The 26,275-nt window shown below is 36.9% G+C and overlaps 1 protein-coding gene across 1 annotated transcript; it reads left to right on the top strand.

The window, feature by feature from the left end:
- Positions 1-617: 617 nt before the first annotated feature.
- LOC116413227 (cilia- and flagella-associated protein 61-like) lies at positions 618-26,098 on the top strand. Its single transcript, XM_052894302.1, is given in 34 exon segments — positions 618-951; positions 1,629-1,763; positions 2,307-2,467; positions 2,992-3,136; positions 4,317-4,452; positions 5,028-5,182; positions 5,904-5,991; positions 7,047-7,264; positions 7,858-7,961; positions 9,137-9,239; positions 9,735-9,846; positions 10,289-10,365; positions 11,141-11,317; positions 12,155-12,233; positions 12,994-13,119; positions 13,263-13,375; positions 13,835-13,875; positions 13,878-13,965; positions 14,908-15,102; positions 16,137-16,265; positions 17,261-17,421; positions 19,018-19,202; positions 19,843-20,038; positions 20,402-20,726; positions 21,052-21,058; positions 21,600-21,706; positions 21,785-21,862; positions 22,424-22,556; positions 22,931-22,957; positions 22,959-23,105; positions 23,643-23,756; positions 24,248-24,364; positions 24,866-24,940; positions 25,872-26,098. Coding segments are annotated over 34 exon segments (4,356 nt in total). The 5' UTR covers positions 618-805; the 3' UTR covers positions 26,028-26,098.
- The last annotated feature ends 177 nt before the right edge of the window (positions 26,099-26,275 follow it).

Genomic DNA, 26,275 nt, shown 5'->3' with positions numbered 1-26,275 from the left:
TTGATTATGATGATAGTGATGACGATGATGAAGATGATGAAGATGATGAATGTTTTTATTTAGAGTATTCCTCTATTGTACCACACTAATGTACAATAAGTAACAGTAGGTACACTTATTACGATTTGATCTCATCCTCGCATACTTCAGTATCCGCTGATGTCAGAGCTCAGAGAAGGATAGAGGATACATTACGAAGTATGAAAAGAATAACGTCCCAGCTTAACCCATATTATACAATACATAGAAGCGTTCGCTTTTCCTGTGCTACGCACACGTCACCTGTACTTATATATTATCATATAAAGGGTTACAATTTTCCATGTTGATTTATATCACAATATATATGTAATTTATAACATGGGTTACTAGCCAATACACACCGATCTCCACAGAATACCTAATGATACTACCTAGCTCTAGATTTAATGTAGTTAAAATTTGGCTTAAGTATTTGCTGTGTTCCGGTTTAGAATGGGCTTCCTCTTCAGTGGGTATCATAAGAGGCGACTAAGGGAATTTAAAGGTCGAGGGATGGGCAGTAGCATCTTTATTTACATCATTAAGGTCTAAAATTGCGGTTGCCAACTCTCTTGCCAAGCGTGGTAACTGCCAAAACTCTCAAGAGGTAAAGGTCTACATTTAGCAGTAGACAGAAAGAAAACTTTTTTAAAGAAGAAACTTAGCTGTCTGTTTGAAGTCATTAAAATGTCAATTTGAAAACCTTAATTACTCGGTGTATAAAAAATTATTTGCGGGATTCTGACCAGAATAATCTTACACATAGAAGGTTTAGAAATAAGCGATGGTTTCCCGCATATTCCGGCCGCCTTCCTTGGGCCGTGTGCGTTTGGCTTGCGTGGAGGATGCGCCCATTATATTTGAGTTGATCAACGAATCAATGGCTAAAAACTTTCGTATCCACGACACGTCGACCATCGTTGATCTTATGTGAGTTTTCTTGTTTTCTCTTATTAGTATTATATAAGAGAAGAACCTATAGGAATTGAAGCTGTTAGCTGGCGTTGAGACATTTATATTGAGATTTTGATATTCTGCTATAGTAATGGTTTGAGCCTCTTGTGTGATTTTAATTAATTGAGTTTTGGACGCAAATGATTATTTAATAGCCCTAAGGTGGCAAACAAGCGTACAGTCAACCTGATCGCTAGCAGTTACTGCAGTCACAGATAATATGACACTATTAGTGGCAGCTTATGAACCAGAGGCATTACGCGCGCGTTACTGGCCCTGAAGTTTAGCTGATATCCGGGAAGGAGATGAAGAAACCTCGTCACCTCCTACCCCGATTTATAATATAGTTTTTCAATTCAGAGAAATTAATATCCTGTTAATTTTATTCGTGAATAAAATATATCGTTTTTGCGCATGTGGTCTCTGGAAATAGTTTGGTCACAATATCTAAATTGCATATTACAACTTAAAATTACAATGCACGCGTATTTACAATACTGGCATAAGTTGTTAAGAGAGTACACAAAGAAATATTTCAGTGAAATGTCCATCGTTTATGCAAATCTATAGCGGTAATGTTTCGATGTTGATTTAAATTTAATAATATATACTTTATACTGGTGACATTATGCAATTTATTATTCCAATTTTAGTGAGAACTGTATACTGTCCATTTGCCAACTCGACATTAACGAGGCCATAGTTGGATGTCTAATTGCTAAGGATTATCCACTTATACCAGCAGTTCATCCTAAAGCTTGGGAAGAGTATATCTGGACTAAGTATAAGTATGTTAAAAAATCTTTAAATCCGCTGTTCGATAAGCCACGTCAGAGTTTAATGGGTAATGATGAAATGGTAATCTCGCCTGCGCAATCGTTATGCGCTGGCGGGGCACTAATGAAAGACGATAGCCGAGGATGGCAGCAGGTAACTTAGCTCATCATGACGAATTCCACAAGAATTAACCACGATGGTTTGTAGGGGAAACCGTGTGTAGGTCGATCTGATAGGACATATTGCTAGCAATGGGGCTGTTCGATTCCTATTACTTTTTTTCTAAAAATTTACTAAAAATTCCCACTAATTACAGAGGTATCTATATTCGCCTTGTATAACAAAGATGTCTTAAAACTTGTTACTAGAGAGTTTTATTATTGAAAGCTATAAGTGAGAAATATAGGCTATATATTATTTGTCTTAAAACTTCAATAAGATTTTTAAACTTTACATTTGCAGTCTCATGTTTGCGTAACATACCTATTTACGTGAGTACATATATTTACAAGTAGATATTAATTAGAAGTTCGAATAATTACATCATATTACAGATCAGTAGAATTGAACGCACGGAACACAATATTCTTGCATCTTCTTTGCTGGAATCCGACGTACAATCGAGACGTAGTGGATAATATGTTGAAATCAATCTTTATGCATGATGCCTACGTTCACCATATTGGCATGATCAAGTCTTTAATAAATTATTTATGTAAGTATAATATATACCCCCCCCCCCCCCCACCTAGCGGCCACATTTCTAGTAATATGCCAATCTTGCCAGGCCAATGGGGCTGGTATTCCCCGTGATTATTAAATTGTGGTTCTTCCTTCCGTGCAGGCGACCAATCTATTAATGCTCGTAAAAAGTACAAACGAATACGACATTATATTATAATTTATACGCAGTTAGATTAAAGAACTCTTTGATCTAACGGACTAGTCAATTGAATAGTTAGTCGATTAGAATTATTTTTAAAATATTCCGCTACCATTATGCGTGCGACTGCCAACACTCGAAGATATTATGTATAGTGTGATATAGCAGTCATTTGTTATTATTACTAGAAGTACTATAACCTTCTATATTAGTAATCATTCTCCGACCGCCATTTAGTCCACGCACGTGTTTCACCTCTTAACGAAGCATATTCAAGCAAATTAATAGAGTACGGAGCCTAGTGTTAACCGTTCGGCGTTTAAACTGCGTGTTGATTTTTATATTCCCAATGTTAGTGCTGGTACCGGGACAATCACGGTCAGAGTCATCGTTCCGACGCGTACAGGTGATGGAGCGTGGGATACCTGGTGACCAGTTGCCCATTCTTTGTATCGCTGACCGGCAAGAGGTCTGTCCTCGGCTTCACATAAGAAGAGCTGTGTTAGTATCTACGATTCTTTAAAAAGTTGTACCTAAGGTTATCTACTTATTAGACAGTGAGTGAAAGTAGTTTCTTTTAATGATGATAATGGAATCCCCATCTGTGCTATCGGTATACGCTGACAGGGCACCAGTGACAAATGATAGATGAGAATGAAAGCAGGCCAGTTAGCCCATCGTGACGAATTCCACAAGAATTAATCATGATGATTTCTAGAGGGAATACAACTGTGTGGAGGTCGATGTGATAAGATATATTGCTAGCAATAGGGCTTTTAGATCCCATTATCAATAATCCTTTTCCCTCGCTAGTGGAAGTAGTAGTCTGTTTTTATTTTTTGTTCTTTTTCCCTTCTGGATTTGCTGGATGAGAATTTTAGATCTGAGCAACAGAGTTAATTTGGCTTATTATACTGTAAATCTTTTTTTCAACTAGATGCATTTAGTTTTTTTTTTTCTTGGGTGAAAATGGAATGGCAACCCCGCCTGCGCTAACGGGATACGCTGGCGGAGCACCAGTGAAGGATGATAGATGAGAATGAAAACAGACCAGTTAGCCCATCACGATGAATTCATCAGGAATTAACCATGATAGTTTCCAGGGGGAACCGCGAGGAGGTCGACCTGGTTGGGTATATTGTTAGCAATGGGATTCTTAGTCTCCATTACTAACAATCCCTTTCCCCCAGATGCATTTAGTTTGTTTGTAATACTTTATTGTACAGTAAAATGTTAAATTATAGGATAATGTTTTATTATGTCCGTGTATACGTAGCCTGAAGGATAAGCAAACTAAAGTGGTAATGAGCTGGTCACGTAGCTCGAAGAACAAAAAATCAAAGGGGAAAAAAGGTTTTTGAAAGTACAGGGTACGCAGTATAGGACGATCTTTAACTAGGTGGAGTGACGACCTCGAACGCATTGTAAGAAGTCAATGGATGCAGGTAGCTTTTGACCGTTCCTTATGGCAATCTATGGGGAAGGTTTATGTTCACCAGTGGACAGATAATGACTAATATGGTGATAATGATGTTCTTATCATCACCATATCGGTCGTTATTCAGTCAATGGTACCGAATCCTAGATGAGTGGATGAAAGGCATTGTTAGTAATGGGAATTCTAGTCCCATTGTTAGCAGTATACCCTATCAGGTCGACAAATATGTGCTTGTGTAAACAGGGAAGAAGATAACGATGATATAGTGCCAATAATAGAGCGGCACTCCGCACGACTACGGCAGTTGTACGGCGAGTTTTACATCAGTGAGCTTATATCCCGGCATCCCGAGTCTGACAGGGTGTTGCTTGTCTGTGAGGTAAGCGATATGCTTAAATCTATTCTTGAATTTTATATGCAGAATTTGTGGGGTAACGCTGGCCGACCGTATTCGTAATACAATAGAGTGCGAGTTGGTCTGAAAAAAAAGTGTTTTTAAGTGTTTTCATCATATCAGCTTTTAACCACTACTGAATATAAGCCTCCTTCTTGGGGGGTTTTGCCAGTAGTTGCCACTCTTGGCAGGCGGGTTGGTAACCACAGTTAGGCTTTAGAGATGTTTTAAGAAGGACGCTGTTGCCCATCCCTCATCTTCCCTTAGTCAATTCTTACGACACCCACGGGAAAGGAAGAGGTAGCCTATTCTATGCCGGGACCACACGGTAAAAAGTTTAAATAAATGATGCTATACTGACTACTGTAATGAACACCTACTGATGTGCTTTTTTGTATCAGATCGTCAGCAATGACAATAACTTTGTGCTTCGATTCAGACGCCAAATTTTCTTAAGTCAGCGAGAAATTTCCAGGTTGCTCTACCGTCTATCTGATTTTTCTAAAATCCTGAAGGTTTAATTATATGAAAATTAATGGTATTGAATGGACAAATTGTAGGATAAAGAACTTGCTGTTGGTGTAATGTGCCTGAACACTCAGATTAACTATGAGGCGCTAGAAGAGAGTTTCGAACTATCGCCATTCGCTGGCCTCAGGCATTTGGATGACGATCCTTCTCACAAACGAAGCAAGGATATGGATTCTAATGTGAGGTAACCTTTTTATTACTAGATTCCACTGGTTGATATTTTTACAACACTGGCATTCTTTGTTGTTGTTGTCAAATTGTTGTAATTTTAATATAATATCTACCGGTTTAACTTACATGTAATTGTATTGAGATAGCTCAACTAGTTTCGGGATTAATTCGTGATCAATCATGATGTGAGCGCGAGCCTGACGTAATGTGTGCTGACGAAACTTTTGACAATAAAATTGTTGTAAGTTAAGGGTTAGATTCCATGTTTCAATGGATTTATAACAGTGAATGGGGTGTTGGTTGGGTGGAAGTGTTAAATGAAGCTATCGGTAGATAGTATTCTTTCGTAGTGTTTCGATGGGAAAGAGCGAATCGAAAAAGTTGTTGCTAGATTTAGTCTTCGCACGCGGTAGCGACAACCAATATTTCGATATATTATATTAATTAAGATATCGATATGTACCAACATCTTACAATATTAATTTATACTGTACCTAAGTTTATGTAAATAGGTAAATACTTTATTGCTTGAACATAGAAATTTTCACATAATAACTTGTACCTAATATAAGTAGGCTTACTGATAGGCGAGAACACCAAAAATTCTATAAAAAGTTTATAAAATAAAAAAAAATACTGATCTAACAATTTTTTTTACATTTGATAATGAAGATGAAATATCCAAACTCTTTTTTTTGTTAGACTGTCGGTCCATAAGTAATTTTATAATTTAGTTTTTCAGCCAGCACGACTTTCAATGTGGAGGATTTAGCGCAGGGTTCTAATGATCGATTCAGTCGGATGAAGGACACGACAGCTGGAGTAAGTAATTCCGATATAGGAATATGTTCTATGTACGATTCAAGGCCATTAATATGGATCTACTGTTATCATATAGGTATTATTTTGTTTTGATAATTTATTCTGTGATAATGAGAGAATTTATAATCAGTAGTGTTCCTCATTAAAATAATAATTCTGAGGAATTTTTCGGATGGATACAACACTGTGTTTTCCACCGTGCGTTTCTCTAGGCACTTTCTTCCATACGTAACCACGTTTTGGAATCAACTTCCAGTATTTCCGAACCAATAGGTACGGCTTTATAACCTTCAAGAAAAGTGCATATTCCTTTTTAAAAGGCCGGTACCATATCTGCAATTCCTTCGGTGTTGCGGATGGTCAAGTCCGGCGGTAGTTACTTATAATCAGGTGAGCTGTATACTCCTTTGCCTTTTGTGTTATAAAAAAAATAGAAAAGCGAAAAGGTATTCTTTTACTTAATCGCGTTCCTTATTTAAAGTTACTATCGCAATTATGTTTGCAAACATGTTTTTTAATAATTTACAATAGATAAGCGAGTAGACTATGGACATAATAAAATACTCGGTGGCACTCATTGTATTCCTCATACGTTGTTCTTTCTAAGGACTAAAATGTAATGTTTACATAGAATACCTTCTAATTTTTCTGTCGTATCTTAATCTATAAAGCGAAAAATGGTATGTAAGCAAATCAAAAAACTACTTTTGTTTCACGGTTGAAACAGAGGTATATGTGGTGTGTGGCTGTGTGGTTCCGGCGCAGAATGGACCACCCCTTCCTTTCTCGTAGATGTCGTAAGAGGCGCCTGCGGAAGTTTAGTGGTTGAGAGATGAGTAGCAGCGTCCCTGTTAAAACGTCACCAAAACCTAACTGTGCCAATCCGCCAGCTAAGCGTGGCAACTACTGGTAAAACCTCCCAAGGGAGAGGCCTATGTTTAGCAGTGGACAATTAACGGCTGATATGATGATGATGATATGATGGCTGTGAATCAAGTTGTTGATGATCGATGCTTCTCAAAAATTTAAATATGTATTCATTATTTCCACTTTAGGTGACATGGATGTGCGATGAGGATGAATTTAGCCAAATACGACCTGATCACACAGCTGCTTCCTCCAATAAGGTCCCTCCAGCTGCACCTAGTGCTCAGCTCGATATATTCAATCTTCTAGAAGACGAGGAGGATGAACTGGACTTTGATATTGTCAATATTGACATTCATTTGTTGCGAGTACCTCAGATGTTGACGTATAAGGATGCAGAGGGCGGGTTGGTTTATGAAGTACTTTAAATAGTATTGTTTGTCTTGAAAATACTTAATGAAGATTTGATCCAATCTCTAAGTATATCGTTTCAGATAAAAAAGATATTTCTAAATTGGTTTGAAACAAACAGATTTATTAGGTAACCTATCTATCCTACTTAAGAGCTGCGCTCGTATCGATGGAGCTCTTGCCACTCACTATGATTTTCTGCGAATCTCTTCACCTCTTGATACGACACAACATAAACTTTTTCCTTGATCTGCCTGGTGTAGCTATGTCTTGGTCCCCTCTTCCCCTCCTTCCTTCTATCTTACCTTCTATTATAATGATCACCAGTTCGTCGTGTCGTATCAAGTGTCCTAACATTTTCTCCCTTCTGACCTCAACTCCTATTAGTTAACAAACAATTATTAGGTAACAAATATGAAAAAATATACAACCAAGTTGAGAACTTCCTTCTTTTTGAAGTCGGTTGAGAAGTAGTTTGCTCAATTATATCAATAATCAATCAATATTATAATAAATAAATCTAATACAATTTTGCAGCAACTAATATACATAGCAATAAAGTACTCTTCTACTTCAATTTGTCTACAGACTGGCAGATAGTAAGATGAAAAAATTGGATGAATCCGTGAAACACAACAAAGAATTACATGCGGAAGAGAAAAGCTGCAAGAGGGAAAAATCTAAAAAGCAAAGTAAATATGCAAGCCCGTTTATATTTCTTACCTTACCAAGGTAACTAAGTAAGGAATGGAATGGAAAAGAGATAACTATAGTCTATATCTTTAGTCTATCTCCTGTTTGGTCGTATTTTGTTCTTATTTTTCTTTTTCGTCACATTGACATGAGCATATCAAAGAATTATAATTAACTGACAAGTAGTCGGTTATGATTATTTTGTTTAACTCCGATATTATTAGTATGCGTGCGATTGTCAACATTGGCCGATTTAAGAGTAATATTAATACCAAAATTTCTACAACTTTCCATATTAGCAATCAATCTCCGACCACTATTCAGTCCACGCATGTTTCGCGTAGAACATAACATACGCTTAAGGAGGAGGTGGGTTCTTTCAGGTAAACCCAAGATTAGGAGCGAAGTTTTTAGTAAGAACTGTCTAAGAGTGCACATGCGCATTTCTTAAACAGCCAAGAGAGTTTCCATGGAGAATAATCTTAAATAATGTTTCTATCTAATAGTTAACCGGTGAAGAGTTCTATACTTGTACTACATGCTCGTTATTTGTATAAGGCTTATTGTGAAAAAACAGAAGAAATACAAACTGCTAATACTGGTTATGTCTATAGGCGGCGGTTACCACTTTCCATCAGTTGGGTCGTCAGCTTGTTTGCCATCCAAAAAATACAGTTTTTGTTCTACTGAAGGTCCACCAGATGGAAAATGGTAACAGTCTCTTACAGACATGAATAGTACCATGGATATAACAGAGTATACGGTGTCCTACATGGTACTCTTCATGCGTTGCGATTTCTGAGGATTAAAGTGTTATGTTTTTGTTCCTTGTAATTTCATTGCCCTCGAACGGAACATGGCCAATCAAATACAACTGCTTCACGGCAGAAACACGATTGGGACAGAAGTACCCAAGCAGACGACTTTTACCAAGTCTCCCGCTGGTATAACCTATATGGTATACCTATATTGTAGCCACATATACATATATAGATAAAAAGAAATAATTTTTTTAAAGCTTAGCTACTATCTTTAGCCGATCGTTTAGGTCTCTAGTGCTCAGCACATTGACAGAGGTAGAATAAATTATTTCCAAGTAAAAAGAAATCAACATTATCTATCGGCATTATCAGTTGTGAAGCAAAATTTTTTTAATTTTCTTGTATCATTTCAGTTGCTTCATTGGTCGCGAACATCCCGGAGCCTGTACGTTATTCGGGGAAGCCTAATGCCTTTCTAATAGAAGTTTTTGCTATGCACCCCGATTATGACGAAAGGTAGGAATTTTATAAGCGTATGCTATGCAATCGCATTTATTATTGGATCACGCTGTGTGCACATGTTGTGGCAAGCTTACCTGATCAATACATTAATGTACTTGCATGTTATAGTTTAAGTTTGTATTTGTAAACGCCAAATAAATAAAATAAAATAAATCTCATTAGATTTGTAGGCTATTGAAATTGTTTAAAAAAAATATAGTCACAGTGCAATCCCAACCCTGTATTTTTTATCTATTGGTTAAGAATTCGAAATACAGAGACTATGGATTACAATATACTCCTGCAACACTAGGGGTGTCACGTGCGCGTTGCTGACTCTGAAGAAGTCTTAATACATTCTTTTTGATGAATCCCATACTGTAGTCTCTAAAGATAACCTCTTTAAATAGTATTTTATCTTTAATTTATTATTTTTAATATTCAATTTATAGTTTTAAATTAGTATTTTTGATTTCAATATTTAGTTAATTTTTCTTTTATTTTACGTAGATTAGGTTTTGACATACTAGAGGCCGCTTTCGAGTTGTTCCCCAACCGTGACTACTGCGTCATGTGCCTCCCCTCCAATCACCCGTCCTTCCCCCTACTCGAACATTTTACGGTAACTGTAATAAATTTGAACTTAACATTGAAGTAGAAAACTCATTTTGAAAAACATTGTTTTTTTTAATGGGTGATACCAGTTGTTAACTATCCACTACCGAACATAAGTCTCCCCGATAAGATGGGGTTTGCCAGTAGTTGCCATGTTTGGCATATGGGTTGGCAACCGTAGTTTGGCTTTTGGTGATATTTCAATAGAGACGCTGCTGCCCATTCCTTTACTTTAAGCCCTCTTAGTTGCCTTTTACGGCACCTATAGGAAAGGAAGTGGTGGCTTATTCTATGTGGGGAGCTACACGGCTTTTAGCTTAATTATTATAAATTTTTAGACTTAACAGACATACATAACAGTACTTACAATACTTACTATACAATACTATAGTACACTTATGATAGACTTTAGCAATACTTATTAATTTTGTTTTATGAATACTTTTCAGTTAGTTACACCATACAGCGCGCGTATGAGGTTTGTTAATGCGACACTATACATTGCCCATGTGAATTCAGTAAGAGGGTAAGTTCCATACATAATTATAAGTCCAAAAAAACAAATAAATTCATGAAAACATTATTCATGCATAGATAATACAGTAGCCTAAAATACGCTGATTGCAGAAGTTTAAACGATAGACGATCTAAGTTATAAGCAAGTCTTACTTGCGGCTATTTTGTTTTATAGAATATCCTTTATCCTTGTACAGAAAAAAGAATAAACTTCCGTTAAAGAACCAATTCCCTATAACTACAGCTCCATCATCTACAAAACTATAGAAGTTCGTTACCCTTACTCACGCCTATTATTTATTTTTGGACAACCATGTGCTACCGTGCACAGAAAAGAATAAACTTCCGTTTAGTGTAAATTTTACCAAAAAGTTTGATGAGTTTATTAAACTTTTTGATAATTACTATTGTTACCTATTTTCACCCTAGTCTGCGGGTAATTGCGAACTGACAACCCGGGTGCATTGTATTGTATTTTGGCTCATCTTTTATTTAATCATTAAACATTTATACCTGCAGAAATCAACGATGGGGTCTTAAGCCATAGGAAATTATTTGCATTATTATATTAGAGTATATATGTATACCATACTAGTACACATAATAGTGGTATGTACTCAAAATTGCCAACAACTGACCAGCATTTATGAGACATGATATGAAAGTGTATGAAGCAAGAGATGTATGTGTCGATCGAGGCCTTTGGTACTCGGTTTGCTCTGCCTACTTCCAAGAGATTTGGCGTAACAACAAATAGGTTATACGTATGTGGTTGTATTTTCCAGGGACGTCCGCGTACGCCCTGGCGAAGCAAGTGACCTCAATAGCCTTAGTGGTATAGTGGAGCACACGCCACGAGCCCAGCCGCTGCTCGAACTTTTCGAAAGTACCCTCACGTCACGCACCCTTAGCTCCTTCGTGCTTCTAAGTCAGAATCAGCCAATTGGCATGGTTATACTGGGGTTAGTATTTTTTAAGCGTTACGCTGTGATTTATATATATATATATATATATATATATATATATATATATACGATGTGATTTAGTGATGAGGACTAGATTTACTATTTCAGTGATGTAAAATTACAATTAACAAATTAATTCGAGAGTTAGTGGTGGAGTTTGCCGCTATTTCAGCCTGTATTTATATACTACTTGACATAGGCCTTTCCCAAAGCCTTTCGCCATGTACGATCCTCTATTTTTCGTATTTATCCACTTTCAAGGTAAAGTTTTTCGAAAAGAGTTTGCCAAGTAGTAATTGTAATACGAGTAAGAATGCTCAGAAAAATATGGGCGTGTCTAGTGTTACTCCTGAAGGCTATGGTGTTATGGTTTTTATAGATTGCATTTTATAGACCACTGTGTGGTCCAAACATAGAATAAATCACCCCATCTTTCTCGTGGATGTCGTAAGAGGCGATTAAGGGAACATAATGGCCCAGGGACGGCCAGTAGCGTCCCTCTTAAAACATTATCAAAGACTATCTGCGGTTGCTAACCCGCTCACTAAGTGTGACAATTACTGACAAAATGACTACTGGCTACTTATGGGGGAAGCTTATGTTTATCAGTGGACGATTAATGGCTGGTATAATAAAAAAAAAAAAAAAAAACTATAGACTGTAATGCAAAAGTATTACTGCATAACAGCACATAGGTGAATGTCATGTTATTGGTCATCATCAACCAGAGATGCCCCATAACGTACAGACCTTTGTATTCAATGTGGTGTCGCTGTCAACGATATAATTTTATAAAACTTACCCGTAATTATATCGACAATATTGTTTTTATAGACCACTAGAAGATGGAACGGTGATCCGGACGCAGTACGATTTAAAACCGGAGCCTCGTAGACCTGAAACTGATGCTACTGTAACTTTTCTTAGATATATCTTTGTATATACTACGTGCCGCTACTTGGTCATCCAAGAGGTTGCAGGAAGCCACCTCTTGGATGACCAAGTAGGGGTCCTAGTATGGGACCAAGCAGTAGATATATAGTATACTGTCAAGAGAATGATAATGACCTATCTCTTTACATGTGATCCTTTGCTGAGTAGGCAAATCTGTAATCAGACTGTAATCTTACGTACATTCATTTTCGTATCGAAGGATGCAGTTTGGTCAAGGTCGTTCCTTTTGGAGGATAGACCTCTTTTACTGAATAATTGGAATTAAGATTTCATTTTAAAATGAAATTTCTGAACCTATCAGATCTGAGACATATTTGCAAGCTATTTCTATAACGTCCATAACTACCATCACGCAAGTTTCTTGCTCGTTCTTCTTGTGATGAGACAGCTTTCCGAACGAGCGGTAAATTAAAAAAAATGTAATGACTTTTCAAAAGTGCTTCAATGTAAGTTTATTTGAATAAATGATTTTCTATTCTATTCTATTCTATTAAAAAAAAACCAGGGTCTACTATTCATCAGGAGTAGGGTGAGAATTTTGGTCATCTTTGTTGTGCTTAATCTCTGACATGGCCATGTTATAATGATAGTAAAATATGTCTTAATTGTAAATTATAGCCATGATATAATGGTAAATTAGTAGTTATCAAAGTGCTTAGTTAGTATTTTTATTATTTTATAGTGTCCAGGATCAAAGATTTTAAAATGTTTTTGTGAAGGTGTTAGCGGGGGTGATATCTCCAGCCCTCGAGCCGCACGGGCGGTGGTATATGCGGGATCTGCTCCGTCAAACACAGTACACTACTCTCTTTTGGAAGTGTCGACTATTTGGAAAGGGCGAAGTGGTAAGTATATAGTATTAGAAAAAACCTATAGGTGAATTATATGATAACTTTTAGGTTCTATGAATATATTTATGGAACACAATCTTTAATTAGATAGTCTTTCATTGATGCCCTATTTATTTTCTTTCCATTTCTTCTAACAGTGTCCGAGTCGTAATCTTATGTCTTTAACCGGGCACATGGTCCCAATACACCCGCGGCGTTCTGTGCCCAACATAAGCAGCAATAAAGACTTAGATAAAATATTCCAGGATGTGTAAGTATGGGATACTCTGGTAGTAAAGGAAGTTGAGAAATCGTGTACCTTTTTATCGATTCAATGATCCTGTATTAAAAAATATAAGCACTTACATAGTATTTGTGTTTTCACTTTACAACCACTACAGTATAAATTATTATTATTATTTCCGCTGTTAACTGTCCACCGCTGGACATAAGGCCATAAGGTGGTAGGTGGTGGTAGGTGGGTTGGTAACCACAGGTTTTTACAGATGTTTATAAAGGGACGCTGTTGCCCATTCCTCTATCAATTAGTTCCTTTAATCGCCTCTTGCGACTCCCACAGGAAAGGAAGGGGTGGCCCATTCTATGGCATACATGGCGAACAATATATACACAATATGAATGTGAAAGTAAATTTGTCTAAACATTCATTGACTGTGACTTTGTTTTATAGCCTCATAATGATAATAATCTATTAATTTAAACTTACCAGGTCGACACCGTTCGCATTATGGATACTGGAGCGCCCGTTGTCTTTTTGCCCAAAGTGTATGTAAACAACAGTATTGTTGTTGTCGGTGCTAGTCGCACCGGACTCGCTTTTTTAGAAACCCTTATCATGGGGTAAGAACCGTTAATTTCAGATTACTGAACATTGAACTCGCCCTTGAGGGCTTTTGCTAATAGGTGCCACGCTTGGCAGGCGGTTCGGCAACCATAGTTAAGCTTCGTTGATGTTTTAAGAGGGACACCGGTGTCGATAATTAGATTTTCTTAAACATGCTTGGAAATGTGAGCATTATTTTGACAATCTTCTTCGAGATAAATCAAAATTGCCGTACTGGCCAGATACATGCGGGCAGCGGCCGGCAAAAGTTGTATGAAAATCCATATCTGTTGTGTTTTGCTGCCAGATAAATTACTACGTAAACTCATATCTGTTCTGTAATTTAAAAATGGAATGACCTTTTACTTAGAAACATGGCTACTAAGAGGAACTAATAAAAGGTTACAAAAAAAACAAGCTAGTTCGAAATTTAAATAAATTCAATTTCGAACTGGCTTGCAAATAGAAAGCTGTTTATTGAAAAAAAAAACAAAGTAATATTAGTGCGCGTGAAAAATTATTATTGTTCGTCATTGAACTTAAAAAGTAAAATTGTGTTTTTGATTTCCGCGCATTGTTAAAAAGTACTATATAAAATACAAGCCTTGGCCATAACTAGGCATTGATGGACTCACGTATGTATGCCTTGGCTACGCCTCGGCCCACATTTGCACGTTCGTCCATCATTGCCTCAGTTGCTGGCCGCTGCAGTAATGTACTATAGTCGTCTCTTACGTCACCTACGGGGAAGGAAAGGGTGGCCTATTCTATGCGGGAATTACACGGCAGGAATGGCTATGCTTGGGGGGTACCATAGGCATTGTTAATGTATTCTATGATGCTCGTGGTATTGTTCATGTCTATAGGCAACTGTTATAATTTTTCATGGTGTGGGCCATCAGCTTGCTATTCTCATTTCTATATCTCTTCTTCTCTTCTCAAATAAATTTGTTTTCTAGCCCCACAGCACAATATTTGACATTCAGCAACATAACATTAGTGTCAGAGCATGGTCTACCGACTGTGGGGGAGTGTTTGAAGGCAGCCGACACTTGCGTGCCAAGGAACGGACGCTACACCGACAAATATCTCAAAAGTATCCCGTTTTACTTCTATGTCGACGTCATGTCAGCGGTTATGGTCCATATTGACAGGTATGAATAAATACAAGGGATAAATTGATAACATATTTGTGGAACCTTTTTAGGCTAGTATTGGCATTCTTGTAATTATTATCCAGAGGGCGCTGGCTCCTTAAAAAAAGTACGTATGTACTTATATGTATGTTTCCTAGGAAAGAGAGTCGAATTTTTTTTTATACAACTTAGAATGGCAAACAAGCTGACGGCCCACCTGATGGAAAGTGGTAACCGTCGCCTACAGACATGAGCAGTACCATGGAAATAATAGAGTAGACTGTTTCGTCCTTTGACACCCCCCATGCGTTGCCATTCCTGAGGACTCGGATGTTATTCCTCTGTACCCTGTAAATTCACGCTATATCCCACCCTTCAAACCGAAACACAGTCATGCAAACACAACTGCTTCACGGTTGGTTTCAGTCGTGAAAGAGCCAGTAAATTATGTTCATAAAAAAAATTACATTAATTTCAGTCGTGAAAGAGCCAGTAATTTTGACTTAGTAACCCGAACCGATTTCGATGAAATTTTCAATCAAAAAAGAAAGTATATCCTTTGAAATAAAAAGAATCCCTAAATTCATTTATATATGATTGAGTTCTGAAGTAATAATTATAAAAAAAAACGAATTAATAACCTTACCTTTTAAATGTCACTTTTTTTTTATGCAACTTAGAATGGCAAACAAGTTGACGGCCCACCTGATGGAAAGTGGTAACCATCGCCTACAGACATGAGCAGTACCATGGACATAATAAAGTATACTGTTTCGTCCTTTGACACCCTCCATGCGTTGCCATTCCTGAGGACTCGGATGTTATTCCTCTGTACCCTGTAAATTCACGCTCTATCCCACCCTTCAAACCGAAACACAGCCATGCAAACACAACTGCTTCACGGTAGAAACACGAATGGGACAGAGGTACCCAAGCAAACGACTTTTGTACAAAGTCTCCCTCTGGTAAATCAACTATCTTTATTTGTGCTGTTCTCCTGGTATGGCAGGCAGGTGAGGGAAATAATTAACAATAATGAATTTATTTTATAGACAAAAAAAGTGTATTCACTTGAGAGGCGGTGGCGTCAAGTACTATGATGAACTGGTACTCACCTGTGGTCAACAATTCCAGCATCCTGACTACTTGAAGGAGTCTCTGGAACTCGTAAAAGAAGTGGAGTTAGTGATGTTCAGTCGTCATCATCATCATCATATCAGTCTTTAACTGTCCACTGCTGAACATAACCCCTTGGGGGTTTTGCCAGCAGTTGCAACGCATAGCAAACTGATTGGCAATCGCAGTTAGGCTTTTTTTTAATGGGTGATAATGGAGTGGTAACCCCACCCGTGCTATCGGTATACACCGGCGGGGCACCAGTGAAGGATGATAGGTGAGGAAGAAGCAGGCCAGTTAGCCCATCGTGACGAATTCGACAAGAATTGTTCACAATGATTTCCAGGGGGAACCACGTGGATGTCGACCTAATAGGGCATATTGCTGGCAATGGGGCTGTCAAACTCCAATGCTAACAATCCCTTTCCCTCTTGCAGTTAGGCTTTGGAGATGTTTTGAGAGGAACGCTGTTGCCCATCCCTCGTCCTCCCTTAGTCTTCTCTTACGACACTTACGGGAACGGAAGGGCCTATTCTAATGCCGGGACCATACTACATAGTGTTGTTCAGTACCTACATGAAACTAACGTCATATTTTACATGCCTTTTTAATACATAAGTATTTTTAATAGCATAATAATTTTTTTTATGCAACTTAGAATGGCACACAAGCTGACGGTCCACCTGATGGAAAGTGGTAGTCGTCGCCTATAGACATGATCAGTACCATAGGCATAACAGGGTATACTGTTTCGCTCATGATATCCCCCATACGTTGCCATTCTTGAGGACTCAGGTGTTATATATTCTTCTGTACCTTGTAAATTCAAGCCATATCTCACCTTTCAAACAGAAACACAGCCATGTAAACACAACTGCTTCATGGTTGAAACACGAATGGGACAGAGGTACCCAAGCAAACGACTTTTGTACAAAGTCTCCCTCTGGTGTGTATTTTAAATTTATAAGGTGTGTAGTTATTTTTAAATATTTACCAAGGAAATACGAACTTAAATAGGTACCTACATTTTTTCAGCACTCAAATTAATTTTGTTATTCAGGAAAGGCAATCTTTGTGGCCGAATTCCAATGGACAACCCAAAATATCAGCCTGTTAAACTGCCCCAGCCTCCGGAGATGCCAGAAAATGTGATGCTTATCAATTCCCTATTCGAAGCCAATCTCTCAATGCGAAAGCTGATGTGTTTGATATCAGAATCCAGTAAGTACTTGTCTGGTATTGAACCAAAATAACACCACAGTTTTGGGGAAGGAACTTCGTTTTAGTTATTAGTCAATGCTATAGCGATTTGTGTATGGATTATCCTAACTGTAATATACCGGGGGGAAAGGGATCGTTAGTAATGGAGACTAAAAATTCCATTGCTAGCAATATACCCAATCAGGTCAACCTCTTTGTGGTTCCCCCTGGAAATTATCATGGTTAATTCCTGATGAATTCATCATGATGGGCTAACTGGCCTGTTTTCATTCTCATCGATCACCCTTCACTGGTGCTCCGCCAGCGTATCCCATTAGCGCTAGCGGGGTTACCATTCCATTTTCATCCACTAAAAAAACTATAATATACCTATGTCAATCAATACATATATTAAAATCGTAATTGGTCGCTGTTTGTATATAGAAGATATATAAGGAAAACTATTATGAAGGGAGGAGGAATGTTATATGAACACAATAGAACCCACAACAATGATTTTTAGAATTTCTGTCTACTTGTCTGTATGTCTGTGCACGTTAATCTCAGAAACGGCTTCATCGATTTGAATACGGTTTTCACTAATGCGTTCCGGTTTGCTTCACTTAACATTAAGCGTTTGTTTTATTTCAATCGGTTTATAAGTAAATCACATATAAAATGCTATAAAATAACTGATCAGTTGAATTGGCCGAACCATTTTTTTATTATATGTATTGATTTTCGAAAATTCTGTCTACTCGTGCAAAGCCGGGTCAGATCGCTAGTTTCACAATAAATTCGAAATCAATATAATAAATATCCCAATGGGCCCCAGTGTACTAGTTTGAGCTTCAAGGAATATTCCATCTAGTTGATGAATAGGGAGCCTTCGTAGAATCAGTGGGCATCTATTGATTTTGATAAAACTGATGGTGGACTTCATTTCTTACCATCCAGTTTCGTTCTAGATGAATTTGTTTCACGTAATAACTCTGCCGCCGGTCACTTTGTATGCTGTATTTTTTTTTTTTTGCTATATCAAATACAAAAATAATAAATACAGTAAATATTAATGGGAAGTGATACAAAAAACAGCCTTATCGTTAATCAATGTCTTCCGGACGACTTTTGAGTAGAAGAGTTCATTGGGAAAAAAACCAAAGGGTAGTCAGTATTCTGATCTGGAACATATGGCTGTGAAGTTACTGAGTCTATTGTGACCCAATGTCTTCATATTACAAGGGTTGTCAACGCATTTCTGGCATTATAGGCATTCATAGACAGTAAAGGCTAGGCTAATACATAATTACATACTAATTTTCTGCAAAAAAGTGTTTCCTGCTGTGGGCGAAAGAACTGTATGCTGGTATGGAAAAACGGTGTTTTAGAAAGATAACATAATTATATAAAAATATACAAAGCAAACCAATGAAGCAAAAAGCGAACAAAACGAAACCTAAACTAAGACAGACTTCAAATTACAAACAAAACATCTTTTTAAAAAAATAAAATTAAAAAAGAAACTAAAAAGGTGCGTCGTGCACACCTGCATTCTGGTGGAACTAGGTCTGTGGTCTTGATAATAGCTAGATTCAGTATCTCTTTTTTTTTTTTCAGAGAATACAAAGCACTGTTTAAGCGAAGAGAATCCAGTGGTGGTGTACGGGGTGTGTTTGGAAGTGTACAGTTGTATGGCGGCATTGCTGGAGTTGGGCCTAGCTCCCAGCACGATCGCATTCGTTGAACCCTTCCCTCCTGATGATATCAATGCTTTGCGGGTTAACTGTTTCAATAATGAAACTGTATGTATTTTTATCATTCAAATGTTAATTTGTCTGTCCATATAAGCACTTGAAATTATGGTTAGAGTTATTTGGTAGTTCATTTAGCTTAGACTGATATACTTTTGGTCAAGGGTTTAACGCATAGAGACGAGTCTTTTAAGTATTATTGAAGCCACATTCTTTGCGGGCATTGAGTCGTCACCGGCCAATTTAAAAGTACTAAAGTTACCTATAAATGTATTGTGGTTAAACTGTAAATCTGCTTTTTTACTGTGAATTCTCACATAGTACATTAATTTATGGAAGTAGTTGAAGTTGTGTAAAAAAAATATGGCAATGACAGAGAATCCGGATATAATTGTCAGATCTATTAGACTATTATAAAAACCACTCAATTATTCAAATTCATGTTTCGATCATTTAAAAAAATGCAAGGAAGTGACAAACTTGCTTTGTGTTTCGGACACCACTTAAAATCGTTTTCTGAGAAGCCATGTTAGAGATCGTATAAAACAAAGGTGGCTTAGAAAGTTTTAACACTATCATCACACAAGGGGTGTGGATCTCTAAATATCTGCTATTTTATAGCATGAAAAGAAATAAGTAGTATGAAATGAAAATACCATTTGTAGTTATTGGCAATATATTTCTATTGTAGGTGGATGAGAGAGTGCAAGCTAACTTGGAGCAGCTTGGTATCCATGTATACCGCCGGTGCACACTATTCAGTTGGCGGCAACGAAATTCACGGGTTATCAGGTTGAACCTCATGGCTCCACTCCACGCTATACGGCTACCTTGCTTCGCGCTCTTCTACTACGGTCTCAAAGCTATTGACGTGAATGCTTTTAAAGGTTTTTTTTTTAATATATATACTCATATAATATATATAATTCATTACGAATGCCTTTAAGGTTTCAATTTTAATTTGGGCTTTCGTATGATATTGGAACGGTGACGATTTAAATAGTAGTTATTGAAATGGTATAGAGATACCCTTAGAGGTCCTCGGAGAGTAAAAACATTGGATTTTGGTTTTTTTCGTTCTTCTTTCATAATAAGGAGGTTATTTAAAGAGGTCTAGTTGAAGACATATTTATTTTATAAAAATAATATTTTGAAAAATAAATAGCAACTACTCATTAGAGACTATTAAACCCATCAGGTGTTGTTCATATTTAATAAAGCAATATCTCTAGTGTCCGTTTTGTATTCAGCTATAACCGAGTGTGGTCTGGTGTACGACGGTGGGCTGGTGGTGGGTCCGTTGTTCGAGACCAACGACCCGCACGTTTACGGCGCCGGCTCTTGTACGCGGTACTCGCGCCGTCTGCACGCTGCTCGTCGCGAGCACTCGTACTACTGCTCCGAGGACGTCGGCGAGGCTGTGCGTAGCGCCCACTCACTTTCACTTCTTCCTCACCCTTTCACCTGCATGCCACTATCATTTGCTACTACTACTGTTTTAAGGACGTCGGCGAGGTCGTGCGTATCGCCTTTCTCTCTTCGCCTGCTCTCACTTACACGCTGCCACCATTCGCAGTACCGCTCCTAGGACGTCAGTGAGGCGGTTGCTTAGTGCCTTCTTGTTCTCATTTTTCTCCTGTTCTTTTCACCTGCACACCGCCACCACTCGTCGGATATCGGTGAAACTGTACGTTGCGCCCTCTCAATCTTGCAAGTCTCTCGCGCCTCTCGTTGTCAACCTGACTCGCCACATTATTATTCTCGTCTCTCATCTTTTATATTTCAATTCTCACTTTTCGTTTTTAGTTCTTATCTATTCTTTAACTCTCATTTCTCATCTTTAATACCTCTATTTATATTTTACTTTTTCTTATACTGCTGGTAAAGCCGAACATTTTAGTTCTGTGGTCTTAACTTATGTCAAGGATAGTTAACGGCTGATATAATGATCATGCTCTGTAGCCACCTCTTCCTTTCCCGTGGGTGTCGTAACAGGAGACTCAGGGAGTTTAATAGCCGAGGGATGGGCAGCAGCGTCCTTCTTATTAAAACATCGCCAATGCCAAACTACTGGCAAAACTCCCCAAGGAGGAGGCTTATGTTCAGCAGTAGACAAGTTAACGGTTGATATGGTGATGATAATGAAACGCGAACAAACACACGGACCACGTTTTGAAAGTGGCAACTGTTTTTTAAACAATTGAACGTAAAATTTATGTTCATTCATGATACATGGAATTCGCCCTGATTCCATGAATCATGAATGAATGTGAATATCTATCGATTTTACTAAGTACTAAGGGTGTTATCATATTTAACTTTATTACAAAATGTATGTTTCTTATAAAAAGTATGTAGAGTTGCTCAGCCGAGTATCCACGTCGTTTTGACTAGTGTATGTTTAGATATTAATTTGTTGTTACACTAATATTATGCTTTATTTTATAGCTAGCCAGGTTCTTTTTGCAGAAGCTAGACCCATTCGTTATCGGCAACCCAGAAGCTGACCTTACTGCTTCAGAACTCCTGCCTAGATACAGTTCAAGTTTGCTTGCGTAATAACTACATTCGTAATTTTTTTATCCTATTCTTCTAGAAAAAAGATAATCGAATTGTGTTGAATTATTTAACAGGTACAAAGGATCTCAAGTAAGCGTTGATGACACTAATGTACCGAGCGCTACAAAGATTGCACTTGGTTTACAAAGAAGGTAAGATAATTGCATGTTGATATTTTTTTTTTCTCTATGCCCAAATTTGTAAGGGTTTTTATGTGAACATTTATAGAGATAAAAATTTGTGTGATTTCTGTCTTTACTTGGATGTGTTTTGATGTGTATGGACGTGTTTTGGTCTATTGAGTGAGATATATTAAGTGAAATTATAGAGTATGGAAGAACAACACTTTAGTATTTAGGACTGGTAACGTATAGGAGTTTCTATGATACTGCGTATTCTGTGATTGTATTGTTCATGTCTATAGGCGACAGTTTCTACTATCGGAGGAAAAGAAATTGTAGTAATAGTATGTAAATATCCCATTGCTAGCAATATCAGGGGGATCTCCAAGCAGTCCTTCTGGAAACCATCGTATTTAATTCCCGCTTAATTAGTCACGATGGGGCAACTGACCTGACTCCATTCTCGCCTATCATCATTCAGCATGCAGCGCAGACGGGGTTACCATTACATCTTTACTTATTGGGAATACACTAGTCAGTAAGCATATTTGTTAAAATAAATAAATATATTGATAGAATTAATTTAACTAGATGGCAACCAGTTATGAAGTTCGAGTCACCCATATTGCAATGTGCAACGTTGGTCGGATCTATGTATTATATGAAGCTTAGGAAGCCAGGACCTGAGTTACCGATGGAAGTTCAATTGTCCATGCCACACCAGGTAGAGAAGATTTTTAACAGCTAACGTGGTAAACAAGCCTGTAATCGTTTAATGTAATTATCATATCGTGTGAGGATATATGCAGCATCGCGTAACATATGTGTTGCTAATTATTTTAAACATATTCATCATCTTCTTAAATCATAGTTTTTAGATCAGATAAAAACAGAACCACTTCATGATATCACTTTTAATTTGTTGGAAATCTCGCCTAACCTAACCTAATAAGTTTTTCGTCAAGCCTAGATGTGGACATTGGGTTTCTTATTTCCTTCAGTTTCTTAATATTGCATAAAACTATTGACATGACTTTGATCAAACTTAACAGAATATTAATTCAGTAGTTTTACAGACCTTTATTTCCTCATGTCCAGGGCCACACCCTCATCACTGATAAGTCCGGGAAACTATTTTCGGCTGCAACTCAACGATTTGCATTGCGTGGAATCTGTCACTTGTCTCTCGAAAAAAAACTTTTCCACCGAAGTTCTCTCGCAACTATACGGAAAACACGAGTCTTTCTTCAACAAGCTTCTAGCTAGATTTGAAGTAATTTATGTTTTCTTTTATTTTTTAAAGTTATATCTTGGGTGTTATATCTAAGTTAAATCTTGGGTGTTTCTATTTAAAAGTTATTTAGATTAATGTTTCAATTACTTACTTTTTTCCATTTATTTATATCTGTAATATATAGCAATATATGTATATTTTAGTTATAATATCTATATATTCATTCAATATGAAATATGTTAAAAGTCTGTTATCCAAAAATATAATATTGGATAACAGACTTTAAACATATTCGAAAATAGATATCCGACCGATATGGGCGATATCGGAAAGAGTGATGATCTTTTTCCGCCATAAATGTCCAGAGAAACCCAATATATCAATATCGGATCGGTACCCATGTCTACAGTTATGTAATCAGTGACATCAATGATAGAAATGGCATGTGATAGTATGTATCATCTAGTCAACCAGTGTACGGGCATGTTATGTTTAACATTATAAGAATATTGTCAATATGTCAACATAATTTTATTACAATGACAGTTTTCAAATTGGAATTTCATATTTTTGTAGATGGGTGGAATAGATGATTTATACAGTTTCTTCACACAACCATGGATGGGAGCTCTTTACCAGGAGACATTTGACGAACTATTGAGAGATATTAATGAACAAGATGTGGGGACGGTATGTATTTTTAATATTTATTTTCTGTCTTTAATATCTAAGAAAATTTAATAAAGGTGGTTTCAACCGTGAATCAGTTGTGTTTGTATGGCTGTGTTTCGGTTTGAAGGGTGGGATATGGCGTGAATTTACTGGGTACAGAGGAATAACACCTGAGTCTTCAGGAATGGCAACGCATGGGGGGGGGGGTATCATTGGCGAAACAGTATACTCTGTTATGTCCATGGTACTGCTCATGTGTATAGGCGACGGTTTCCACTTTCCATCAGGTGGGCCGTCAGCTTGTTTGCCATTCTAAGTTGTATAAAAAAAAAGGTCGAGGGATGGTCAGGACCATCCCTCTTAAAACATCACCAATGGGTGATTGCAGTTGTCAACCCGCATGCTAAGCGTGGCAACTACTAGCAAAACTCCTTTTATGAGGGTTATATTCAGCAGTGAAAAGTTAGCCATCGATATGATGATGATGTGACACCTGTAATTTTCGACAGGTCTACGACTTGGTAAAGTCAAGGTTCACTTTAGTAGATGAAACATCTAAGTCTATAGTGACATCACGGCATTCGTCTGTTTGTTCTAATATCCCCAGCTGTGGGTTTGGACCTAAGGTTAGTTTTACATTTACTATATTGACTTTTATCTGTTCTATATATATCAACGTATTGCCCTATTCACAATCGTTTGGCAAAATTATTTTGGTATTAAATTCTTCATATTGGTATATTGTATCAATATGACGCCCTCGGTGACTTTTTCCATCGTACAGCTCGACATAGACAGGAAGTCATATCCTAGAGCCTATATGGTTTCAGAGATTTTTCTTTTCACGAACACTCAGGTTGTAGAATCTACTCCCTCTCAAGTTTTTGTCAAGAGTACAGTATGGGGTTCTTCAAAAAAGTGATAAAGAGGTTTCCTTAAGAGTCAGTAACCCGCGCGTAATGCTCCTGGTATTATTGCAAGCGTTCATGGACTACGGTAACCGCTTACCATTAGGTGGGCTGTTTACTTGTTTGTCACCTTAGTGATATAAAAAACAGTTATATGAACATCTGCAAGATAACACCTAGCTCAATAAAATATTTGCAACCTTTTACCTTTTCCCACAGGAGGCGAAAAATCTTGGTACATTTCGTTCTGTTATTGACAGATTCGTAGCTAGAAAAACGTCCAGCACACAAATAGTAAGCTGCGATATCCTTATTAAAATAAAAAAAAAAAAATACATGAAAATGAAATCCTATATCTTTTAGAAGTCATTTAAAAATAATATTAAAGTTGCATTTGAAATTATTTAATATATAAGTAAAATATAATTACAAAATGAAATCAAATTTATAATTTCAGATTTCAATATTGAGTCCTGTGGAAGTACGGAGGGTTATTATATTTGCATATATATTACACTGTACTATTTTTTCAATGATATAAGCATAATTTCAATGCATAAGTCAAATTATCCTTATTAAAATAAATATAGAAAAAATAACGAATGATGCAAAGATGAAAAATGAAATTTTAGATTTAACGTAAAGGTTTCTATATTTTTCCAAATCTAAAATTTTAAAAATATTTGAATTAAGAACGTGAAATCGTGTGACAAGTTAATTTTGCTCTGCAAAAAACCGGTAATTTCAGTTATCACAAAAGCTATAGGGATTAACAGAGGAGTAATCACATATTTATAAAATTTACAAATTTTAAAAATAATTAACCAAATAGGTTAAGAATTTTCAAGGTAATCGCGTAATAAAGCTATAAATAACAAGCCAAGAACCATTTTCTTTTGAACATTGTTTAAAAAATATAATTAACTGATTGTAAAACATAAGGGCGTTTTCATTTTGATTATAGATATTTGTTCTATGTTTATTAACATAATTTCGTCATTTGTAAACCGACTTTGAAAATTCTATATTTGAAAGGATATACTTTTAGATTGGTTCCACAGATAATAAATAAATAATGCTTCATTAAGGTTACTAGGATCCATTTTTATAAAAATTGAAAATTTTTTAATAGATGTTTAGTTTTTAAATTAAAATAGCTGCTTTTGTAACGATTGAAGTCAGTTTTTTTTGTTGAACACAACCTTAAATTATATTGTAAATACAGGAGTGTGGTCAAGGTACAGCAATCCGAGGCGAAGCACGGGCCTTCTGGAATGCTGTAGGTGGCGATCGCATTGTGATGGCTCATATCACGCGCTACCTAGCGAGGAACACCGTCACCAATCCACACTACGCTATATCTAAACCCGAGTTCATCTGAACATCAATGTACTTTATAAAACAAAACCCAAAAAGAAATCAACCTATGAGTTGATTTATTACATGATTTGTGACAGAGGTTTTATTATTTATTGTTTTATTAAATATGTAAAAGGACATTTAATTATTGTTTTATTTTTTTTTAATCATTTTGATAAAGGTACGAGTGGTGAGTAGAGGTGGTTTTGGTGGAATAATAAATATAAGTGAGCAATACTGCATTGAAATTATTTATATCAGTTTTACTAA

This window comes from Galleria mellonella, unplaced genomic scaffold (genome assembly GCF_026898425.1).
Source record: "Galleria mellonella isolate WM207_F2 unplaced genomic scaffold, CSIRO_AGI_GalMel_v1 utg21, whole genome shotgun sequence".
In the NCBI taxonomy this organism is placed as follows: Eukaryota; Metazoa; Arthropoda; class Insecta; order Lepidoptera; family Pyralidae; genus Galleria; species Galleria mellonella.
Note: the sequence above shows the minus strand (reverse complement) of the source record. Positions and strands in the feature narration are given on the sequence as shown.